This window comes from Fundulus heteroclitus, chromosome 14 (genome assembly GCF_011125445.2).
Source record: "Fundulus heteroclitus isolate FHET01 chromosome 14, MU-UCD_Fhet_4.1, whole genome shotgun sequence".
Taxonomy (NCBI): Eukaryota; Metazoa; Chordata; class Actinopteri; order Cyprinodontiformes; family Fundulidae; genus Fundulus; species Fundulus heteroclitus.
Genome location: NC_046374.1, coordinates 4,166,522 through 4,189,924, shown reverse-complemented (window position 1 = coordinate 4,189,924; position 23,403 = coordinate 4,166,522). Strand labels below are relative to the sequence as shown.

At 40.5% G+C, this 23,403-nt stretch overlaps 1 protein-coding gene across 1 annotated transcript; it reads left to right on the top strand.

The window, feature by feature from the left end:
• Positions 1-523: 523 nt before the first annotated feature.
• On the top strand, positions 524-22,250 carry rab1ba (zRAB1B, member RAS oncogene family a). The gene is made up of 6 exons (XM_012851605.3): positions 524-815; positions 12,391-12,463; positions 12,579-12,674; positions 16,144-16,239; positions 16,443-16,574; positions 18,919-22,250. Exons 1-6 carry the CDS (start codon positions 802-804, stop codon positions 19,111-19,113), a joined length of 606 nt encoding a protein of 201 aa, XP_012707059.1. The 5' UTR covers positions 524-801; the 3' UTR covers positions 19,114-22,250.
• Positions 22,251-23,403: the final 1,153 nt, after the last annotated feature.

Below are 23,403 nucleotides of genomic sequence, written 5' to 3'. Positions count from 1 at the left end.
TAACCGTAGATCATATGCAAAATGAAAATAAGAATAATCTGAGATCAACCGCTGGTTAAGACACAGGCCAGATAATTTATTGACTTTGTTGTCAATGAATACAATTCAGTTGAAATATACTTTATTGATACCAAAGGGAAATTAAATGTTGTAACCCCTATTGATCCAAATTCTTCAATGCAATCATGGTGTCAAAAACCATGTGGTCGGAGTTCAAACTCTATCTGAGGTGCGCAATAGTTGAAAAGGAGGGGAAAGCATCCGCCCAACCTTAGTGCCGCTCCCCTCATCGGCTGACAAATGGGGCTGACCCCGAGGTTTATGACGGGTACGAGTGAAAACTCAAACTGTAGCAAGTATGGACGTCTAAGTGATAGCCGGAACCCACACGCCTTTAATTGATATATTTTGTCGTTAAAATACATTAAATATGTTTCCTTTCTAAAGCCATCAGTATACAAAGTAACCATCCTTCACCCCTAACGCAGTTCGTCTCGTAGTGACACATCAGCTTTCGTCACTACCGCACATGCGCAGTCATCCTGGAGCCTTTACCAAGCAGCGGACGCAGAAAAGCAGGAGAAAAGGGGACAATACGGTAGTTCTACGCGACGGTAGTTGAAATATGTGTGCTTAAAAGAAAGATATTTGAAACGGTTAAGGTAGAGGACAGCAGCACAGACGGTTAGAAATCATCTAAGTGCCTCAGAAAGCCGAACCTACCGTCCAGTCATCTGTTCGGTTTGTCGTAGAGGGAAGGAAGATTGTGTTCGCCCAAAGAGACGCAGCGCAAGTGAAACCATGAATCCTGAGTAGTAAGTTTTCTCTTTACCATTCTCAGCTGGGAAGGGGGGGGGGGCACTGTACTATTTGTTTGGGTGTAATCTGGCCTAATATGAAATATTCCGAACAATGCTCGTCTAATGGTCGTGCGGGAGACCAGGAGCTAGCTGGCTCCCAGGAACAATGCGGAATGTGTCCGTAATCCTCCAAACGTCAGGTGACGGACGGCTCCTGTGTCGGATCTGCTTCTGGCTGCTTCAAAACAAGCTCCCGTTGGAGGTGAAACACGGATAAGTGACGGTTTGGGGAAGACAGGCTAAACATTAACATGCTAGTCTGGTTTAGTGTCCTTTAGCAGGCTGCACCCCAACCGCACACCTTTCTTTACCATCAACAAGGCACTAGCGGCTGATGTTTAACCTCTCTGCTAGACTCAAATGGTGGGCATCTGGGAAGTCATGTCTTTTCTTTGCTGTTCTGTTTTTTCCTGACATAGACATGCCTCTCAAGCACACGTGTTTTCAGTAGGGATGGGATCAGGGCTATACCAGCAACTTAATTTCTGCCTGTCATTTATCCAATCCCAGTCATGAACGAGTTGATCTGAACAATGCAGAGAGATAAAGAATTTGAAGTCTTCTTCTTTATGTCGTCCAGCGACAACCAAATAACTGCTTGCTTTTCTGCCACCACCATGTCAGACAGACACAGCCTCACCCTGAGACCTCCCACCATTGTCTGGTTGCCAGATGGCTCCAGGTGTTGCCTGATCTGACCACAGAATTTCTTCAGAAGGCATTTGGCAAATCCATGTAGGTTGCAGTAGTTTTCAGTCTAACTTGGATGTGTCTATTTTGGATCAGATGCTTCCTTCGTGGTCCATGAGAGTAAAACTGACTTGACTGTAATTTGTTTGCTAACTTCTGCTGCTCTACTCAATATTGTCATTATTGTCACCACTACCATAAAACAGCCAAAAGTGTAAGGGTAGAAAACTCAAGGATGCATTTGTACGTAAATAGACATTTTCCAAAGATCCAAGTGTTATTGGAGGGAATAGCAAAGGCCGTTTATAGGACATCAAAGTTGTCTACATGTCCACTACCCTACCTCTTAATTCATAATTGCAACAACAACAGCAAAATTCTGGCCTTATCAATTAATCAATTAAAAAGGTTAAAAACAGAAAGACAGGTACTTGACAACAATGAAATAATCAAAGTGAACAAATAAAGTGAAAATATTTTTTTTTACATAAAACAAGAATTCAGAAGGAGCAATGGAAGGCTCTCTCTTAATATTCTCCGAATACGTCAAAATCTTGACTGCATATAGAAATGTATAGAAGAGGCATCACAGCAAAAGAAAAGTAATTTATTTATAGAGGTTGATGTACAGCTCTCCTCTTATTTTAGATTTAAAATAGTTTGGCCAAATTTCTTGTCCTAGTCTGTATATGCCTCATATAAATGCTTTCTTTTTTATAATGTGTTTTCTACACAACTGACTTCATAATATATTATCCATCCATCCATTCGCTAAACCCGTTTATCCCTACAGGGTCAAGAAGCGGGGTCCACCCTGGACAGGTTGCATCACAGGGCGACATAGAGGGTGCATTCACACCAGCCCTGTTCGGTCCGCTTTAATTGGACTCTGGTTGGTTAGCCCAGAAAGTTTGCTTCGTTTGGGGAGGTGTAAAGACGCAATCGAAATCTGATGCGGTGCAACAAAGCAAACCCAGGTCGTCCTCAAACATGGGTCTGGGCTCTGTTAAAGTGAACTCTGGAGCAGCAAAGGGCATTCTGGGTGAACATAACCAAAACGAGTACAGCAATAACACTACTGAACAGGGCTTAACCAAAAATAATATCTCAATATTTTTAGGCTGAATGTCGATATAACATATTTATCTCTTTTTTTGTTTTCATAAATTAATTATAAGAAGATCTCCTTGAATCAAAGCTTTATCCCAAATGTCTTGCAGGCACATTTTTTAAACGGTTGTAGATAAATCTGAGAAACGGCTGAAAAAGAACCTAGTGGAATACATAAAAGTATAATTTTAACTAGGGGTGGGTATTGCCAAAGAAGTCATGATTCGATTAGAATCACGATTCACATGCCACGATGCGATTCTATCACGATGCATCACGATACTTGAATTATTGCGATGCATCGCAATGCATTGTGATATTTTCACTGAATACTGTTAGAAAAAAATACAGTCATTACCAGTGGTTGACTGGCTGTGTATGACCTGGATAGTGTCTTCAACTGATACATAACTGAAAGAAACTGAATTCATACATGGCTGTATTTATTGAAACGACTTTTGGAGGTATTGCCATGAAAACAAATATTATTTGTTTTCATACGCAATACCATGGCAACAAACTATTACTGGAGTGGACACACTGACAAAAAGTGCTTAGCATTTATAAAACTTAAAATAACAAAATAAGGATAATCAGTGCCGTTTTCATGGCCTCATTGGTCCTTTGAAAACATTCAAATGCATGCGCCTGTAGATGTTGGGGCTAGCTTGCAATCAAATGTTGTTTGTTAAATCAGTGCTTGTGGTGCTGGCGAATCTTATTTTTCTGTAAGGCGCCTCTGCATGTGTGCTTTTAAGTTTGTTGTGTTCCCACAGTATTTCATTATGATGTTTGCAAATTGCGTGCGTTATATCAATTTGGTTTTGAAAAAGCCAAAATGCGTCCAAACATCTGACTTGACATGTGATGGAGCCGGGCGAATGTTCTCAGTCTCTTCCATGTTTTGTTATTGAATGACTCGTCGCAGTATCTCACGGCCAGAAATGCTTGTGACACAAGGCAGCGGGAGTCAACACATCTGCAGCGACATCTACTGGACTGGAAGTTGTATTCCATTTGTTTTTTCGCAAACCATTCATCCATTTTATTTGTTAGTTTTTTTAATTAATAATCGATACTTAGCGTCAAGAATCGATTAATTGGATCGCGAATATTAGAATCGCGATGCATCGTCATGACGATTATTTTTCACACCCCTAATTTTAACATTGACTATCTTAATATAAATGATCGTCTCATTTTCTCTCTTCTTAAAAAAAAATCACTATATTTTTTTACAATCTCCATATATTGCCCAACGCTACCAATTAAGTAACTTATATCTTGTAAATATGGAAGAAACATTATCTCATTAGAATCAGACTTTTTTTTAGACATTAAATTGATACTGAATTGCTATTTTTATATATATTTTTTTATATATTTTCATGCTTTAAGTTCAGCAGCAAAACATTTATCTACAAAAGTTTGGCGGAAAAAAAATTTTACCTGCAAAAATTAGCCTAAAAGATTTCAACTGCAACTACTTGAATCATGATAAGGTCAGCATGTTTGCAGGCAAATCTTTGCCGACAAATTTTTGCTGGGGAATTTTTACTGGCAAATTTCTACAGCTGAATTTTTGCAGGTGAACCTTTTCAAGCGAATATTTGCTGATTAATTTTTGCAAGTAAATTTTTTGCTGGTAAATTTAAAGACTCACATATATGATAAAGATTCTGTGTATAAATTCAGTGTCTAAAAAAAGTCTGATTTTAATGAGACTATTTCTTCTATATGTAAATACTTTGCTTGATGGCTGTGTAGCGTGACATCAGTGCGATGAAGCTGTGTGCACCCCTGCTTGCACGCCGCCGCCTCATACGGAGCCGTCTCGCCCGCCTTGTGTAAAATAGAACAATCTCCGTGGTCCTCGGCCTCGTCCTCCGCTCAGCCTGAGCCTACAGGTGAACTGTGCTTATCTGGCACACTTGCCAATACAGCATAGCAATAGCACTGCTAAAATGTGTCCTTCCATTCAGTTGACATTTTATGGAAAAGGAAGTTGTGCTGCGTTGTTGACCAACCTCTTTCCTGCAGTAGTTCTTGGTGCAGCGCCACCACAGGAGAGCAGATGAACAGGCTGGTCTGAAGGTTTGGTTCGTTTGACAACGTGCTGCAGGATAGCAAACCCCACCAGCTGAAACTTTGCAGCTTAGTCCCCTATCGAGCCGAGACTACCAGGTGTGGAAACGACCAGAGACACACAGGACAAACATCCACGCACACACTGATACTGCACCTAAGGGCAATTTGGCGCGACTAGTTAACCTAGCAGTCATGTCTTTGGACTGTGGGAGGAAGCTGGAGAACCCACGCTGTTGCACCGGGAGAACATGCAAACTCCATGCAGAAAGACCCCAGGCAGGGATTTGAACCAAGGACTGCACTAACAACTGTGCCACTGTGCAGCCCCATAATGCATTATTTCATCAGTATTTCATTCATATTTTATCTGGCCAAATAGTGCTACACAACAGCCTTTATTTCTTTATGCCTTTTATATTTTGCGTTCAAGCTGTTAGACACGCCTAGAAACAAAATTTGACCCCAAGCCGGGCAGAAAGGATTTTTATCTTCCACTTGTCCACTTTTCTTATTTTCAATTCAAGCACAGCTCAATATGCTGTCATTGTGCAGTGTGCTCTAGAACTCTGCAGAATATACAATAGAAACAATTTGGCTACTCTTTAAAAGGTTGCAGTATCACGCGGAAATCAATAAGGGGTTTTATTTGCTTTAGCTCCTCCCTCTTTTTAGGTCATTTGATCTGCTTTGTATCTTTCATGTCTCACTCTGTAGCAAAGTAAGTTCCACTTTTTTACGTAAATGGTTAAAAAAAACGTGATTTTTGTAGATGAAGCGGAGCAGTTCTGCTGTTCCAACAAGCGACATCATGCTGTACTCCATCAGTCTCACCTGCACTTCTCTTGACTTACAATTTGCACGACTACTGAGTAAACAGGCCGTTCCAGAAATCACCTGCAGGTCACGTATATATTCCTGCCATCCACATGTTCAAAATCTCTGTTCTCTTGGCACAGATAGTCTGGATTTTATGAACCACTGTAAAATGCTCAAAATAATTGAGCCAGTCTGCCTCTTTTACATAAAAAAGGAAGTTGTGATAGTATTTTAGAACCTCTAATTAATGTCTTTTAACTTTCATTACTTATTTTTGCTTAATAAATTAAAAATGAATATTTATAGAACTTTCTGAGCTGGACATGCTCAGAAAGTTTTATTATAACTTTGATATGAACTGCATCAATCTTATTTCTGAGGGGCTTTGGATGAAAACATGAACGTAAACAGTCTGTGTCCTGTCAAACTAATCATTTTTATGCTAGTAAAAAGAAATTACCAGCTGCCGTGGATCATTTTCAGTAACATAAAGTTAATGGGCCTTAGCCTTGTGAACTTAAAATCTAGAATTTAGGCGAGTGCCACTATGGTACAGTCATATTCCATAAATTGGACTCTTGTTGAAAAGTTAATTTATTTCAATAACTCAATTCACCAGGTGAAAAGAATAGTAATTGTTATTAATTATTTATTGATGACACACAGACTGATGGTTTCAAGAGTTATTTATGGTTAATTATGATTTTCCACTTATAGCTTAAGGCTGGTTCAGATGGTGGGATTTTTGCCCCAGTCTTCCCCTTCTTAGAGGCACTGATGTTGGCGTGTCTCTTAAAGAGATATTCCGGCCATGTGTGGAGTGATCTGGTCCACACAGTGGAACATCACTGTGACCTCAAATCAGGGATATTCAACAGGTTGGGTTGTCTTGCCCCGATATCCTAGAGTGTGTGGTGTCTTCTGAAGACAAACGAGTGACATGTTGAATGTGACATGCAGCCAATCAGCGCGGTGAGGGAAAGCACGAGAGAAAAAAGTCCAGCAAACATATAAGTCCAGTAAACGTAGAGCCCCCCCGGTCGCGCTGTCTCCGCTCGTTTAACCAATGCCTTTTCATTTTTATGTTTTTTCTCCGTTAAAATCAGTCCACAAACTATCTCCATTATTTTTCCACATCGCCCCTGTTTATTTACTCCTAACACGTTTGATCTTGAGAGCATTCGCATTCTGAATGATCCAGAGTGAAATCTGTGTGTGTGTGTGTGTGTGTGTGTGTGTAGGTGTGTGTCTGTGTGTGTGTGTGTGTGTGTGTGTCGTGCTTGTCGTTTGCCCGAACACCACACACGGTACGAGCAAAACTGCTATATGGAAGAGTTTTTATTGTTACATGTGGTGTCGCTCAGGCTTCGAAAATCGTCAGACGATTTAAAAATCCTGCCGTATGAAGCAGCCTTAACATTTAGACATTTAGAATATTACATCAGACCTGTAAAAATATTTTAACAAAGAAATGTGGGCTTAATAAAAAATTGTTAAACACCTGCTTAAAGGTTATTTTTAAAAGGTACTTTTAATTTGACAAAAAAAGCCTTGTCATTCTCATTTATTCAATATGAATATACGCTATGGTCCTCAAGATAAATTTTGCATATAATAATAAAAAATAAATTCTTCAAAGATACTCATTTGGGGACTGAATGCATCCAAACTGATCCATTCACATCTGCCCAAACCGGGGCACTTCTTCCGGCTGCAGCACTGCAGTAACAGAGGCTGTGCCCCTCCCCTTCCTGCAGCCATTCACCGGACCAAATTCATTATTCATATTGTGGCAATTATAACACGTATCATCTCAAGAATCAAGAAGTATTGTTGTTACCGTGGTGAAATTTTCAGGACATACTCTGGCTTAGGATACGCATGTCACACATTAGGCAATGTGTGCAGGTAATAACATAGTGAACAATAGGTACAGGCTTTGTTTTTTTAAGATCAGAGCATGCAAGATGTGTTTAAAAAAAATCTATTTTCCAATTATGGATCAATTCTCATATTAATTCCTTAAAATCAATTCATATAACCAAAGATGGATTTAGAAAAAATTTCACTGTGAACTTAAATGTGTGAGCCGGCATTACGTGCGCAGACATGAGTCCATGCTGACAGGCATGTGCAGAGCTCAATTTATACGATGGCGTACGTGGTGTCACACTATAAACTGCTTGGCTGCAGGAAGTCTTCACATATCTCACACCGAGCTTGATACACTGAGCTGCTCGACACAATGACACGCGGCATCACAGTCCCTCTCTCTGTGCGCACTGTCCCAGCAGATTGTTTTAAGCTTTTTTAAGTAAGAATAAGCAGCGAACTGGGGACAACCCGGGGTGACCTTTATCCGCCAATGGCACAACGCAGTAGCTCCTCTAGCACCATGCATGACAGGGTATGTAACCAGAACAGCATGGCATTCTTCTTAGTGTTGACCATTCACACAAGAAAATATAATTTACCTGAGACATAGCTATTTATGTCAAAGACAACCAGGAAAAGTCCCTTAATAAAGCATTGTTTTCCCAGGAGCATTGTGCACGAGCTTGAGGCGTGTTTTTAGTTTTGCGCATGTCGAGGTTGAAAACAGTTGGAGACTGGGTTTACAGTACAAGCTAAACTTTCACTCATGGTTTAAATTTGTGCAGGATCAGGTATTGTTCCTTTAAGTGCAGTAGTAAATTCACTAGAATTTTATCTATATAGTGCCAATTCACAACACATGTCATCTCAAGGTACTTTACAAAGTCAAATTCAATCAAATCAAACAGATTGGTCAAAAAGTTTCCTATCTAAACCTACCAGAAGACATTAGCTAACGCTAAGTATTAGCGTCACAGACAGCCCAGTGTATTATGGGTCTGAGTTCTCTTGTCAAGATCTGTTTCCCAGGTGTGCGGTGCTGCACCATGAACGCTTCATTCTACTGTGGTACAAATTAGGTTTTAAAGGCACTGGAGGCTAATGTGGCTAATAATAACACAGATGTTAGTGGAGCCAGACTGAAGCTGACAAATGAAGCCGAAAACATGGGAACCTGTAGCAACCTACCCTGCTGCTGCTGTTAATTACTAAAGAAAATATTCTGGGAAATTACCAGAAAGGCAGACATTTTACAGGACTGCTGCTCAGCACATTAACATGGACCAGATCCTTGATTACACTGTAGAAAATGTTTTAAATGTGCCAGTTTAAGCGGTTTAGTCTTGGAACAGCTTATTTTAGTATAGAATGATCCTTTATTCGTCCCTCAGGAGTAACATTTAATTGCATCATCAGCAAACTGAAGTACACAGCGGAACACTAAAGATACACAGTTAGAATAAAATAACTGCAGGCTTGTCTAGGTACCTACTTCCATAATGGATCTTAACACTTCTGCTAAAAGTTATCTTGTCTCTCTTTCCGGCACATTTGCAACGTTTATTGTGGGCTTGAGCCTCCCTCATCACGTAATAATAGCATTATTCCTTATTAGGCCATACTTTACCTGTATGGAGGTTTTCTCCCTTCTACAATAGTAGAAGCCATACCTGGCTGTAATTTCCACTGTAGTCCATCAAAGCAGTTTCAGAAGCAATTGAGCTCAAAATTAGTTCCAAAACTATAGAGGAAAACCTTCAAGAATAATCCAACAAAATCAAACTCCCCTTCAGAAATAAATATTTACTGTAGTATCAACCAACAAAAAATTCACAAGCTAGTACAATTATCCCACAAATTTGGAAACTTATCAATGTACAACAATTTGGAGTTGTAGATTGTAACAGTAGCCATATAAATAAGATGTTTTAACCACCCATTCATCAGTTTATCTACTGCATATTATCTTATCTGTATGTGATAAACTAAAGTACAGTTTCTATCAACCACACTAAAACATTTTTACCTTACAAAAAAAAGGACCACTTTTAGTGACGCTGGATCCAACAAACTCTTGTTTACATCCAGCTTGTCCAGCCTCACTTTATGGACATTACAGAAAACTACATAGTTGAGTCTTTGTTTGGCCGTAGCAGTCTACAGCCAAGTCTTTAACCGATGCAGGACGTTGAAACTCCTCCCAGCTTCACATGAAAACACAGGCAGCACCATCAAAATCCTGAAGATAACATCAACCTGATCAAACAAGTCCTGCACCTCATCTGGCAGTCCCTAGAGATCATCTGCTGCCTCCGCACTGCTGATACATGGGGATTTGTTGTGAAAGAGAGGCAACTTCACACACAGAGAAGCTCTATTCAGCTCAGGGTCCTCATCTAGTGTATCAACTAACTCGCACGCTCTACCTTTTGCAGAATCTTTAAACTTTCCTGGTCAACATTCACCAAACTGAACCTCTATGTAGCCAGAACTCTGCCCTGTAGTGGTCCACTGCTTTCCCCACAAAGCAAATTAATAATAATAAAATATTATTTTTAACTAAAGAAAAAGAACAAGGTTTTGTATCAGTTTTTTTTAACCAATCAAAACTAAACAATCTTGGATGTTTGGTTTGACACGTAACTAATTTCTTATAAAGTCAAAGGTCATGTGATAAAAAGTGGGCTACAAAACATCAAAACCCTGACTTCAAACATAAATTAGAAAAACTTAATCTGGATCTCTAAGAACGAATCTAAAATGTCAGCAAAATATAAATTAGCCTGACTTCCTTTATTTTCCTCCTCACTCTCTTTTGTCTTCATCTGTCCCATCACTGCCATTACTGTATAGTTACTCATTTGAGCTTGTTAATCATCAAAAGCTAGGGTATTTGTTTAACTAGCAAGCTGTTAAAAAGAGGCTGATTTTGGACAAAGTAGGTGAAATATCACTTTTTATATAACCTTGTGCACGTGAACATGTGGTGTGATGAATGAATTACTGAGTTTTACACTCTCATCGGATGAGTCCGCCGTCGCTCTCCCATTGTCAGAAAAGCACGGAGCTGCTGAAAGTAGCTGCCGGAAACCCCAAACCACTTTGTGGGATAGGGGTGTCATGATCTTTTTAAAATGAGAAAACTCATTTAATTTTTATAATTTGGATCTTTTGATTTGTACATTGACTCAACATTACTATAGTAGTAGTAAAAATAAAAAACATAATTTGTGTTTACAATGATTTTTGGGGGACGCGCTGCAGTACCCATCCCCAACCCCAAACATATTTTCCTAAACATATGTTCAGCATTGCACAGTATTCTCTTCATGGACCCCCACCCCCACCCCACTCCCCGTGAATGCATTGGCAAAATAAAATCCAGATTTTCCAAAAATTAAATCTTAAAAAAATTGTAAATTAGAAATAATTAATTCAATCGATTAATCGCCCAGCCTTTTCTGATAGTGATGAAACGTGATCGCCTTAAAAATGAAGAAATAGTGACTTTTCACTCACTGATGGTGACTACTTCCCCATGAGTTTTAGAGGTCTGCAGATAAAGTCTGCAACAGTATCTAGTGCGTGGCGATGAGGGAACGTCAGCTGATACAGCAGGTGGCAGAGGTCTGAGCCTGCAACTCTGAAATAAGACAACTCCTATTGTTACTAAATCCGTCTCTCACTTATGAAAGGAAGTCGCTTCTCTGGAGCCTCTAGCTGCAGCTTTTCTTCCTGTCAAGCAAAGTAAGCTTATATATGTTGATAAGCTCATCATTATTGGCTGATCATCCATAAACAAAGACTGTTTACTACTTTGTAAATGAACGTATATTGTACATGTGTTCCCTAGGGCTGGAGTGGGGAAGAAGGAAAGAGCTCTTCCCCTGGGTTCTGTCAGTGATCAGTTTGCAACATCATTTTTGATTGAAACTCTCTGTTGTAGTTAACAGAATTTAGGGGGTTGTGAGTTTGATTCCAGTAAACGGAAACGTAGCAGTGCTCTTCCTCAGTTGGGGTAAGCAGTATATTGGTCATCTTTCAGTCAGGAGGTTATAGGTTGGAGTGTAGAACATGCCACCTTTCACAGACAGTCTCTCCTGTGTAGCAGTGTCCCAGGCGTTGCAGTCAGTATACTGCCATCTTTGTATCTTTAGGGCTCTATTGATGAGAAGCAGCCTTCTCTTTAAACTATAAACTGAAAGCACCCAGCGGGAACACGCTCAACCACAGAGTGCATACAAATCAGAGTTTGTGGTGGCAGGTCAGAGAGACTTGTATGATTGGGTTGAATTGACTTGTTTGGAAAGGGTCTCAACACAATATTTGCTGTGAAATGACACTATTAAAAAAAAAGTGAATGGGATTGAATTGGCAATTTAATAGAAACACCCATATTAACATAGAATGGCTGTAGTAGATTTACAAAGCACCAAAGCTTTATCAAATAAAATCTGAATAAGTCTGTTCTAAAATCCATCTTTAATATAATAACACCTCACTGGTAAAATCTGATTATTAGTCATTCAGTAAAGAAATTCCACAGGAAACCCTTTTTCTATTCAGCAGCTGGTAAGAACGATCCTTTTTGGCTGTATGGTGGTGCTGCATGTTCCCCCGCTACTCTGCCTCCCTCCGAACTAGGATTTCAGTTTACTTAAGTGTGACAGCTTGTCGTATTGGCAATGTGTACATTTTCTTTCTGGTACTTCTGGGAATGGCAGCAGTTCAAAATAGTTTATTACGAGTCTGCCTACCTTCAAGTCTCAGGAACAATAAAGCAGATGCACCCTTTTCCTGGTTGTCATGATGACGGAGCCATTTCAGAATGTTTGTCACTTTTAAATGTTCAGGAGTCAGTTTAGTCAAACATATTCTTGGGGTATCACTGGGAATATAAACAGAACATACAAACATTTAACACAAAAAAATCCTATATTTTTATTTTCAGTGACTATCTGTTCAAACTGCTCCTCATCGGAGACTCTGGTGTGGGAAAATCCTGTCTTCTTCTCCGCTTTGCTGTAAGTAGTTCTCTCTTTATCTTTACCAGACCGCATAAATCTGTGTTCCTTACATGTGCATCAGTCTTGACTGACCCATTCTATATGTCCTTTTCTTTCTTTTCCTCGTCGCCAGGATGACACGTACACAGAGAGCTACATCAGCACCATCGGAGTGGACTTTAAGATCCGCACCATCGAGCTAGACAGCAAGACTATCAAACTGCAGATTGTGAGTTCATGCACATGTAACATAAGCTGTGTTGCCAAACTGAACCAGGCCTTGGTTACAGGCATTATTACAGGCATTTGTTTCCAAGTCTCTGTTTTTTTCCTCCCACATACTCACCACACGTCCTGCTACATTGTTCATATAGATTCAATGAAATGCCAAGCGTGTTCACTCATTCATCCAAATTTAATTCTGTTCTAATCACCTCCATGATTTTTGAAATCACATTCCTATGTATGCACACTGCTTTGGCAAAATATTTGTGAAAGCGTGGGTCGCTCAATAAATTTCAGCATTGAACCGTGATAGGTTGTTACTAGAGATGCGCCCAACCATTTTTATTCCAATCCGATACAGATACCTGGGCTAAGCGTATCGACCGATACCGATCCGATACTACTGTGGAATGAATAAACCGTATAACTTGCCATGTGATGAAGTTATCAGGCTTGAAATAAACATTGTTAAAAAAAGTTCTGCATGTTCTTCAGCATGGTGCTTTTGGAGGTGCTTATTTAAGTTTGTGGCGTTGAATTTACCAACCTTATCACTGCCCTGGTAACTTATGCACTGCAGATGCTGCATGTTGCAGTCGGACTTGTTGCCGTATCAAGTTTGAAATGTTTCCAAATAGCAGACTTGGCTCGGTCCGGCACTTGCTCCATGTTGCTCTGCATTTGCTCATCGCTAGCTGCTGTGCGTGCTCTGCATAACAGCCGTTGCAAACATAGAATAAAAGTGACTAGATCGCTGTAACTGTATTGATGTGTATGATATTAATAAAAAAAAGAAATGAATGGATCGGAATGCCGTATCTGCATCAATCATTCGATATCTGATCCAGCTAATTAGTCAATATTACAGCCGATATCCGATCCGGGTATTGAATCGGTGCATCTCTAGTTGTATTATATCAAAGTGGAAGAGATTTATCACTACAGCAACCCAACAAAGGAGTGGTAGTCCACCTTAAGTCACAGAGTGGTGTTAGTGGATGTTGGGGAGTATAAGCCACAACGGTCACCAATTTTATGTAGACTGAATCTCAACTAACCTTGCCTGCAAGCTTAATTCTTGCGGTATTTTGCGTTACCACATAAGAATCCATTTTGTACCGCTCCAGCTTCAACCGTTTGTGACCAAACCAAAACGGGCCAATCACGTTGCAGTATTGTGATTTAAGGTGGGACATACCGCTGCGCATCACCTCTACACCTCACAATGCAAGAAGAGGGCGCTCTGCATCATGAAGGACTCCACTCATCCTGCACACATTCTGTTTCCTCCCCTCAGGCAGACGCCTGAGAAGCATTCAGAGCAAGAACACCAGGCTCAGAAACTGTTTCTACCCTGCAGCTGTCAGACTGCTGAACTTAAGTCACACTCAATGGACCTAATACAGCTCTCACTTTTAACTAGTGTTGCGCCGATGCCATTTTTTGGCCCTGATACCGATACCTGGCTGTGCAGTATGAGCCGATAGCGATACCATCTGTTTGATATTGATGTGTGTGTGTGTATATATGAAGAACTGCATACTACTTGGATGTAAAATAATTGCTATCATGGCTTTGTCAAGCTGCTACCTTATTAAAGCAGGAAAAAAGACTAATACAAAGTGAATCCAGTAGAACTAGTGAGTGTCGGTGGAGAGAAGGCTGCGTTCAAGTGACATGCAAACATCAAAATGGTATCTGTGACCTATTTGTTGGTACTCGCCGATACCAATACCACCATTTTAGTGCGGTATCGGGGCTCTGGCCGATACTGGTATCGTTGTAACACTACTTTTAACCTGATTATTTATATAATTATTTACATACTTTTTACTATTTATTTGGCTTCTTGACCTTGATGTTCTGAAATTAAACAGTAATAATGAAGGGCCTTAAAGAAAAAAAATCAAAAAACGTGTTCAGCATAAAGGTAAAGTGGCTTAGTTTAACAAATGGACATTTCTGAATGAACCAAACATCTTTAATTGTACGTTGTTGTTTGTTCCCTCTTGAGACAGAAACATTGTTTGTCACAGCCAACATTGAGTTATTCTAAAACCCACAAACTACCTCATATCCATGTTCCTAAGTCTCAGTGTGAGACTTTTTATGGGGAGTGCAATAGAAATGTAACCCGTCTGAATTCTGACGATATGTTAGTGCCACCTTCTGGTATGTTTCTTCAATAAACCATCGTCTACATGAGTGTTTCTGTAACAGTTTGATGCATTCAGTTGGATTTAGTGGCTCTGAAAAATCCTGTAGAGCAGTGGTCCCCAATCCTGGTCCTCGAGGGCCGGTGTCCCTGCAGGTTTTACATGTGTCCCTGATCCAACACACCAGACTTACATCCCAGTGTGCTGTCAAGTTCTGCAGAGTCCTCCGAATGACCTCATTATTTGACTCGGGTGTGTTGAAGCAGAGTAACAAATAAAAGTTGCAGGACACCAGCCCTCGAGGACCAGGATTGGGGACCACTGCTGTAGAGTGATCCCTCAGTCCATCAGTCCGTACTTCAGGTCCTGTTTGAGCCTCCTGGAGCCGGGTAAACATCACAGCTCTGACCATTTTCCTCAATTTTTCCTTTTGCATGAAGCGCCTGCATCCAAGTGACTGTACAGCAAGCGTTGAGTGCCCAAGCAATGAGTTTCTTATGAGGCGATTTTTCTGTCAACAAATAGGCTACAAACTGTAAACTGTGAGGTCGGTGGCATAAGTCACAGTACGTGCCACACGCTAGAAAAAAGTCCCAGTACGCTGAGGGGTAAAATTTAGAAGTGCCAATACTGCCTACCGTTGCATACATGCCCACTTAAAGCACTGCTTATTGGGTTAAATCAAGTCAAATATGCTCACATTGACGAAATCTTCCTATTCCTACCTGGCTCCATCCTCTATCATCTGCTCACTCTCTTCGATCTCCTCCTCTCGCCTAAACTTTACAAACTGTCTCCAAACTATGAAAACTCTTTCCAAACTCCAAAACCTCAACTGACAGCAACTCTCCAACAAACACACACATTTTCATTGAGGCGCTTAAATGCCTGTCAAAACCCGCAGGCAATCTGAACCCCTTCCCAAAGCAGTGACGTGGTACGGCAGAGTAGCGAGGCTTTCAGGCGTCATCATTTTGGGCTCCTCCCCTAAATGAAGCCAGCCTCGATACGCGCTATGGGGAAACACCCCCTCCACTACTCGACACACGCTCCAAAGCCTCGGCTCATCTCATAACATCCCTACTTTGTAGCATCATCAACATCTCTGTAGCATCATCATCACTGATCAGCAGGATGGCGGACCAGTGAATGCTTCTGGACTAACTCCAATTTAGATATTCTTAGAGCAAAGAAAATCACTTTGACTATCAGACATTTTTTTAAATAGGTAGTTTGTTACATTTACATTGCAATGAAATGTCATGATGTTATAATCCCATACATTTGACTGTTTTTTTTTATTTCCTTGGTCATCAGTGGGACACCGCAGGTCAGGAGAGGTTTCGGACCATCACCTCTAGTTACTATCGTGGTGCTCATGGCATTATAGTTGTATATGATGTTACCGATCAGGTGAGTCAAGGAATAGCCTGATATCTCAGTGTTACAAGAGACCAGCCAAATGTTTAAACCTTTGGAAGTCGGATTTTAGGATGACTTTTAATTCTGTGATAATATTTTGGCATTTCCCATGACTGTGTTTTTATACTATCTACTCAGTTCCTCCTGTTAAAACCCTTCTAAGTTAAATCCATACTTCCACTGGCTTTTCTCAGGAATCTTATAACAACATCAAACAGTGGCTGCAGGAAATCGACCGCTATGCCAGTGAAAATGTTAACAAACTTCTGGTGGGCAACAAGTGTGACCTAACTACTAAGAAAGTCGTCGACTACACAACAGCCAAGGTAGGACTTACTTATAAGCCTATGAGTGGAAACAATGCATGTCCAAAGAGGAAGTGAATGCAGTTGAACTGTGTGTTAAATGTTTATTACTGATTAAAACAGATGTTTGGAAAAGCGTTTCTACTAGCAAAAGTACTTTCTCAGATATTTTCAGCACCTTTCTTCACCTGCAGTGTCCTTGTGGGTGTGTGGTAAAAACATCTAGATTTAAGTTACATTTTCTAAATTAGGCCAGCATTGGAAATAAAACACCACAGATATAGGGCTGTTTAAAAAAAAAGTTATGAATCAATTCTCATATTAATTACCAAAAATCAATTCATATAACCAAAGTTCAATAAAAAGTTATCTCTGAACTTAAATGTGTGAGATGGCGTTACCTTGCACAGACATGAGTCCGCGCTGACAGGCACGCGCAGAGCTCAATTTTTACCGCCGCATACGTGGCGTCACACTATAAACTGCTCAGCTGCAAGAAGTCTTCGCATTGAACTGTTTCATATGTCACGCCGAGCTTGATACACTGAGCTGCTCTAAGCAGGCGGTCGCTGTGACACGCGCCATCACAGTCCCTCTCTCTTTGCGCACAGACATTTGTCACAAGAAATGTAAATAACAGGTACACTCGACTATGGAGGTAAAAGGTCTGTGAGAGTCCACTAGGCTCACAGTATGCGCACATTGCGCACAACACGCCTAAGTATGTGGAAGCTGTGATATTGTGTTTTTATCAGTAAAGCACACCGTGAGCCGACTTTAGCTTAATAACCGTGTTAGTCTATTTGTTAGTTCTTCATTTGCCCTAAGTCCTCAGCAGGACCAAAAAAAAACAAAGCGCTAAGCTCCACCTAGTGGTTGGAAGCATGGACGCAACATGCATCACAGGAGCATTCACACTACAGACAGGAAGGTGAATCTGCCTCGACCGACTGGGGGTTACAGAAGACAGAGCAGAGACACAATGAGAGAGACAAAAAAGCACAGAAGCACACATTGATCCAATAATCTGTTCTATATTAGCTTTCTACATTAGCTAATAGAACGCCAGATCAGGCGTACCTACTATAAAGGAAAAAAAATGAGAGATGAAAAAGTTAAAAGCTGAAATGACAACAAGCAATGCAGATTGGAGAACAGTAGGAGAACTCAGCAGAGTGAGAGAAATAGACCCTGATGTCCTCTACCAGCCTAAGCCCATAGCAGCATAACTATAGAGGTAGCTCAGGGTAACCTGAGCCACTCTAACTATAAGCTTTGTCAAAAAGGAAAGTTTTAAGCCTGTCTTAAAAGTAGACAGGGTGTCTACCTCACGGACCAAAACTGGGAGTTGGTTCCACAGGAATTAGCTACCATTACTTTATTCATTTGCAGTTAAATGTTAATATGATACTAGTATCAACATGTTGCATAACTACACAGTCATGAAATTCATGTAACAGCTAAAAAAAGATTTTTAATACCAGCAATACAATTTAAGATTGAATCGAATTGATTTGAAAAGCAAATATTCCAAATCTTGAGAATCAAAATCAAATCGATTCTTGAAATTTGAGTCGATACTCAGCCCTACACAGGGAAGGAGATGTAATTCTTGCTTCTCAAATGAACTCCAAAAACTAAAGCTGCCATCCAAGGTGGCCTCCGGGTGCAAGCTGCCTAAAGGCTCCCACATACTCGGATGTACTTTGGCCACACTGTGAGTTTGGCCGACTCCATTTTACCCTTCATAGTTGAGCGTACTGTTGCCTACATTTCTTGTGGCAAATTCCTACAATTCCCACACTTTCTGCCAGTGGGACGAAGTGCCAGAACGGATGGTAAAATGTGTGATTAACTAGCTGAGCACCTAGAACCGTTTCTTTTCTAGTATGCTCTCACCTGTCAGTGGGAACATAGAGGGACTCTGATGCACCACAATAAATCGGTCAGTAAGCAAAACTTTAATCGTGTATATAAGGCGCACTGGATTATAAGGCACACCATCAATTTTTGAGAAGATTTAAGGATTTTAAGTGCGTCTTATAGTCCGAAAAATGTGGTAGGAATGACAGCAGGAAGCAGTATTTTCTTGTCAGGGAGTAAAGTTGCATGTTTTATAAAGCTCTACTGTTGAATTGCCTCTGTTATTTCCTGACCAGGAAATTGGTCAGTGTGCTGTTAAAGCTCTCAGGTTTGGTACATCTGCCATCTCATACGGCAATAGCTACGTTTACATGGACAACGGTAATTGGAATAAAGGGCTAATCTGCCCTGCTACCAAGTCTGGCAGGGTGAAAACAGTCTGTGTTGGTTCCCTGCATGTCTTCGGTTTAATGTTTCAATGTCTTCTCGTTTTTCCTTGCAGGAGTTTGCTGACTCTTTGGCCATCCCCTTCCTTGAGACAAGTGCCAAGAATGCCACCAACGTAGAGCAGGCTTTCATGACCATGGCTGCTGAGATCAAGAAGCGCATGGGCCCTGGGGCCACTGCCAGTGGGGATAAGCCTAACTTAAAAATTGAGAGCACCCCAGTGAGGCAGTCTGGAGGTGGCTGCTGTTAAGGGACCCCCACCGTCATGTCCCCCGTCTCACTTTTACCCCCAAACATCACCCCACCCCCTGCCCCTCCAAACTCTTTCCAGCCTGCTTTTTTAGCCCTCCCTTGCTTTTAACACACCTGGGCATCAGAAAAAGTTGCACAGTGAGGAAGATGAACCACATTGAGTTGTTAAGATCTTATTGAAATATGGTAAATGTTGTAGGCCTGCCAAGTTAGAGAAAGGCAGTGAGTCTGTCATGGGTGAAGATGGTGGGAAGCAACCAGATCTGATGCAGTGTAAAGGTTTGCCTAGAGCAATGGTGTCCAAAGTCAGTCCTAGAGGATGTTTTTAGTCTGGTCCTGGTTCAGCAATACAGAAATTATGTTGTGCTTAATTAGTAGGCCTCTGCAGACCTTGGATATGCTGGGGAGGTAAATCATAATTTGAACCCGATGTGTTGGAGTAGCGACAAATCTAAAATATGGAGGACAGCAGCCCTCAAGGACTGAAGTTGGACACCCCTGTCCTAGAGGAAGAAAGACTGTGATTACAGGGAGGATTGGTATTGATACAGTGTAATACAGAAAGACTTTGTTTGGATTAAAGACAGATTATTCCTATACACATAGTTAGAAGAGTTAAACAGACTTAAGTCTTATGACCAAACACATTTCCTCTCTAGGTGTCGTCTTCATCCCCCTCACCCTCGGAGCCACCTTCATTCCCATCCATTCCCAGCCCACACCGTTGTGCAGTAGTAACCTGCCTAATAACCATCATAACCATTCCGTTAAGGCTCCGGATGAAACTCTCTCAGGCAACCTCCTCTCCGTCCCACTTCATTAGCTTCCTCTTAGCCTGCAGGACAAACGTTCAGTTTTAACATTTGGGGCCTTAAATGTCTGCTGACATCACAACCTATTTCTTAGCTACATGGTGACATCTAACTTCTCACTCTGTTTGCTCGTAAAACACTCATACGGATGCCTTCAGTGTTCAAACCACATCTCCTAACTGGGCTGGGTGGATAGAAGCGTAAGGTACAGCAGCTGAAATGATCGCTGTCCCTGTTGCTGCTGGTGAAGAATCTCATGGCATTCTTTGAAGCTGGCAGCAACAGGCAGCTCATCAGATTCCACATGCTGACATGAGAGCTGCATGTGATGTTGTTGGAACCATAAGCTTTCCTTTTGTAAGTTGCTAGTCCCTCAATGATCTAATATCTAGCAGAAACTTTCCAGTAAGACACTAAATATTTCTGTCAGCAGGTGGCATTATTTCTCAAAGGGTAGATGCATGACAAGGACGTGGAAGCATTTGGCACCAGCTTCATTATTGTTGGGGTTTAATAGTAATATTTTATCTGACCTGATATGGTTTCAGAATGACATTTCATGTGAAGCTAAGGTACAGTCTCAGCTTTTGGCCTCATCCCAAAACTTTTGTATCTTTGCTAAGATGACTTAGTGGTTTGGGACACACCTGTTGGACCCATGGTCCCAGTGCTTCGCCTGTGATCTTTTTCAGTGAACTGCATCATAACAACTATTATTATAATGTATGTGAATAAAAATAATATTATTCACATACATTAATTTGGAAGCTAGCAGATTTGTCCATAGCTGTTCTTATTTATAAAGGTTTTTCAGTTGAGTTGATCAGGATAACTGTGCAGAACGTAGGGCAGCCAGGACATCAACCTTTATCTGGCCTTTTCTGTTTAATGTAAGATGCTTGAAATTTTTAGGGGGAAAAAAACAGCCCATGAAGGACACAAAGACCGTAAACGTTAACGCCTATGAAAGAGTTTTTGTCAGAAGTTTAGCCTCCAGTTCATTTATCACTCACACTGCAGATTCTCAACACAAAAAGGTTTGATGGCCAGAACTGATAACTTTAGAGCAAACCTGATCTGATCAGGCTGGAGGACATTCCAGTTATAGGGACTAGTTGTCACTGACAGATGTTGGTGTTGTGCCATCAGTGAGTTAGCAGTCTGTTAATGCCTGGAGTTCTGAGCAGCTCTTCTCCTTAGATGGCTATGGAAGGGCAAAAAGTCTTGGTGGCATGTTTAGGGAAAGTAGAAGGAATGTAAGGAACCAATGTCCGTCTCCAGTAAGTGAAGGATCTCCTAACAGCACTGAGCCTCCTGCTGTAAACCAGAATTGGAAAATCACTTAAATTATTAGAAAGAAAAACTTCTAAAACTAAACTGCACTTGAGTGGTGTCAAGATCAGCCTTGGCGACTTCATCCGGAGTTTCAGGGACTGACTGGTCTTGGATTGCTGACCGGATATGAACTCCCTGATTTTCCCATTATGCCCAAGTTTCTACTTTGCTCACACAGCTGGGTTCCCCTATAAAAACCTTAGGAGAAGCATGGCCTTCAGCTAGGACCCCAACGGGTTCTTTCTTTCTAAGCATTAGGTCTGTTTCTGCACTGTTTTCTGGCTGCCTCTCATCACACTGGGGTCTGTTTTATCAAGTTGAATCTGATGTTGAAAAATCCTTGAGCAGTAAGTGCATACAGAGTAGGTCAAAGGTCACACTGGGCACTTTAAAGCTGTCTGAAACCCCCCTCGCTTTCACCACATCACGCCATTCTCCCTTGTGTAGATGCAGAACTAGAAATTATGAATAAAGCTGTCCTATTCACACATGGATGTTTGGGCTATGATTACATGTCTTTTCTTCATCTGGTCTTTATATTATAGGCTACTGATTTTGGTGTATTCATTGAATACTATGCTGTGTGTAGTCCATGGAAGTATGAGAGGGGACACTGATCTGGGTGGGATGGCTGATTATTAGGTGGGGTTGAATACAGAGGGAGTGGGGTTTTTGCTCATGAATGTGATTTGCGTTTGCTTTTTTTACTTTTTACTTTGGATTATTTCGGTTAAAGGGGGTATTTTGTGTCGTTTGCACAATTCTTTATTGCTTTTTAATAGTTAAATACAGCAAAGGCACTCATTAGAAGGTGTTTGTTAACAAACACCAGGTAATAGCTGTCATGTCACTTTTTTGTCTTGTTTGGCTTGGTCCCTTTGGTTCTGTCTTACTGCAGAGTTTGATCATGTCTTTTTCTGTACATATTAAAAAGATATATGTAATAAAATTCTCAAAAATAATGACTGGAAACCCAGTCTGAAATGTCTCATAACTCTCTGTCTGTACTGTACTGTGTGTGGACCATAGCAGGGTCCCAATGGGGAAATTTTATTTCTGGGATCCCTTTTAAGCTGTTTCACTTGTAAAATAAAGATGAAGTTAGAATTTATCTCTGAGCTGGTAATGGTTAAAGTTTGTGCTAAGCAGGACACCGTCAACACACAAAACTGTATTTTGTGTGTAAAGTGGATCCACATATATTGTGATATCAGGTGATTAGAGAGAAGAAAAATGAACATTTTAATATTGCCTTGAGTTAAAAGGCAAAACTAAGCATCCCAATAGATTGATTTGGAAGTCTATCACCAAAGTAACCAGCACTAAAAAAAATCACATGATTCTGGTGTAATAATGTATAAAATAAGGATTTAAAATATGTATAATGTAATGCATGAATTAAATAAGAATTATTTTCTGGCTTCTAAAGTTGTATATTTTCAAATATTATAATTTTAGACATCCTTTAAAGACTTGAAAATGAAATGAGCTACCGATGTATGCTCATAAAAGCTGATTTCAAATGGAAAATGGGCAACTATTTCAACACAAGCCTAGAGTTCCCAACTTCAGGCAAGATTTAAGTTGATGTAGGAAACTAATTTCCTGGCTACTATAGGTTTTATCAAATTCTATTAAATCTCGCACTAAATGCTGTTCAGCAGTGGAGCTAAGGCATTCTGATCCAGCCCTCTGCTCGTGCAATTTTTAGTTAAATTAAGTTTATTACAATGTATTTTCATGTATCTAGAATGGCATACTGACCAGAGAAGAAAGTGTGCAAATAGCAGATACCATTTCTTATTTAGGAATAGAAGTTGTAACTGATGACCCAAAAATTATATTTCTATTGATGTTATAAAAGCTTCATACATCAAACTACACTGAAATGATGCTTTGGCTTTTCTAAGTTTACAAGACACTACCCAACTTGAGCAGCAAGATAAGGATTTATGCGACTTTCCAAAAAAAAAGTAAAAAACAAAACAACTGGACTTCTGTAGTTGAAGACGTTTCGCTTCTTCTCCAGGAAGCATTCTCAATTCAAAAAGTCTGGAGTAATGTGGAGTAACAAGCTTTATACTACTGCCAAACAAAGGCCTTGTAATGGCTTAGATAACATGCAAATTCAACCCAAACAG

Coding starts and splice junctions, on each gene's coding strand:
- rab1ba (XM_012851605.3), top strand. Junction 12,675..16,143: donor AGACTATCAAACTGCAGATT/GTGAGTTCATGC, acceptor CTTGGTCATCAG/TGGGACACCGCAGGTCAGGA. Junction 16,575..18,918: donor TCGACTACACAACAGCCAAG/GTAGGACTTACT, acceptor TTTTCCTTGCAG/GAGTTTGCTGACTCTTTGGC.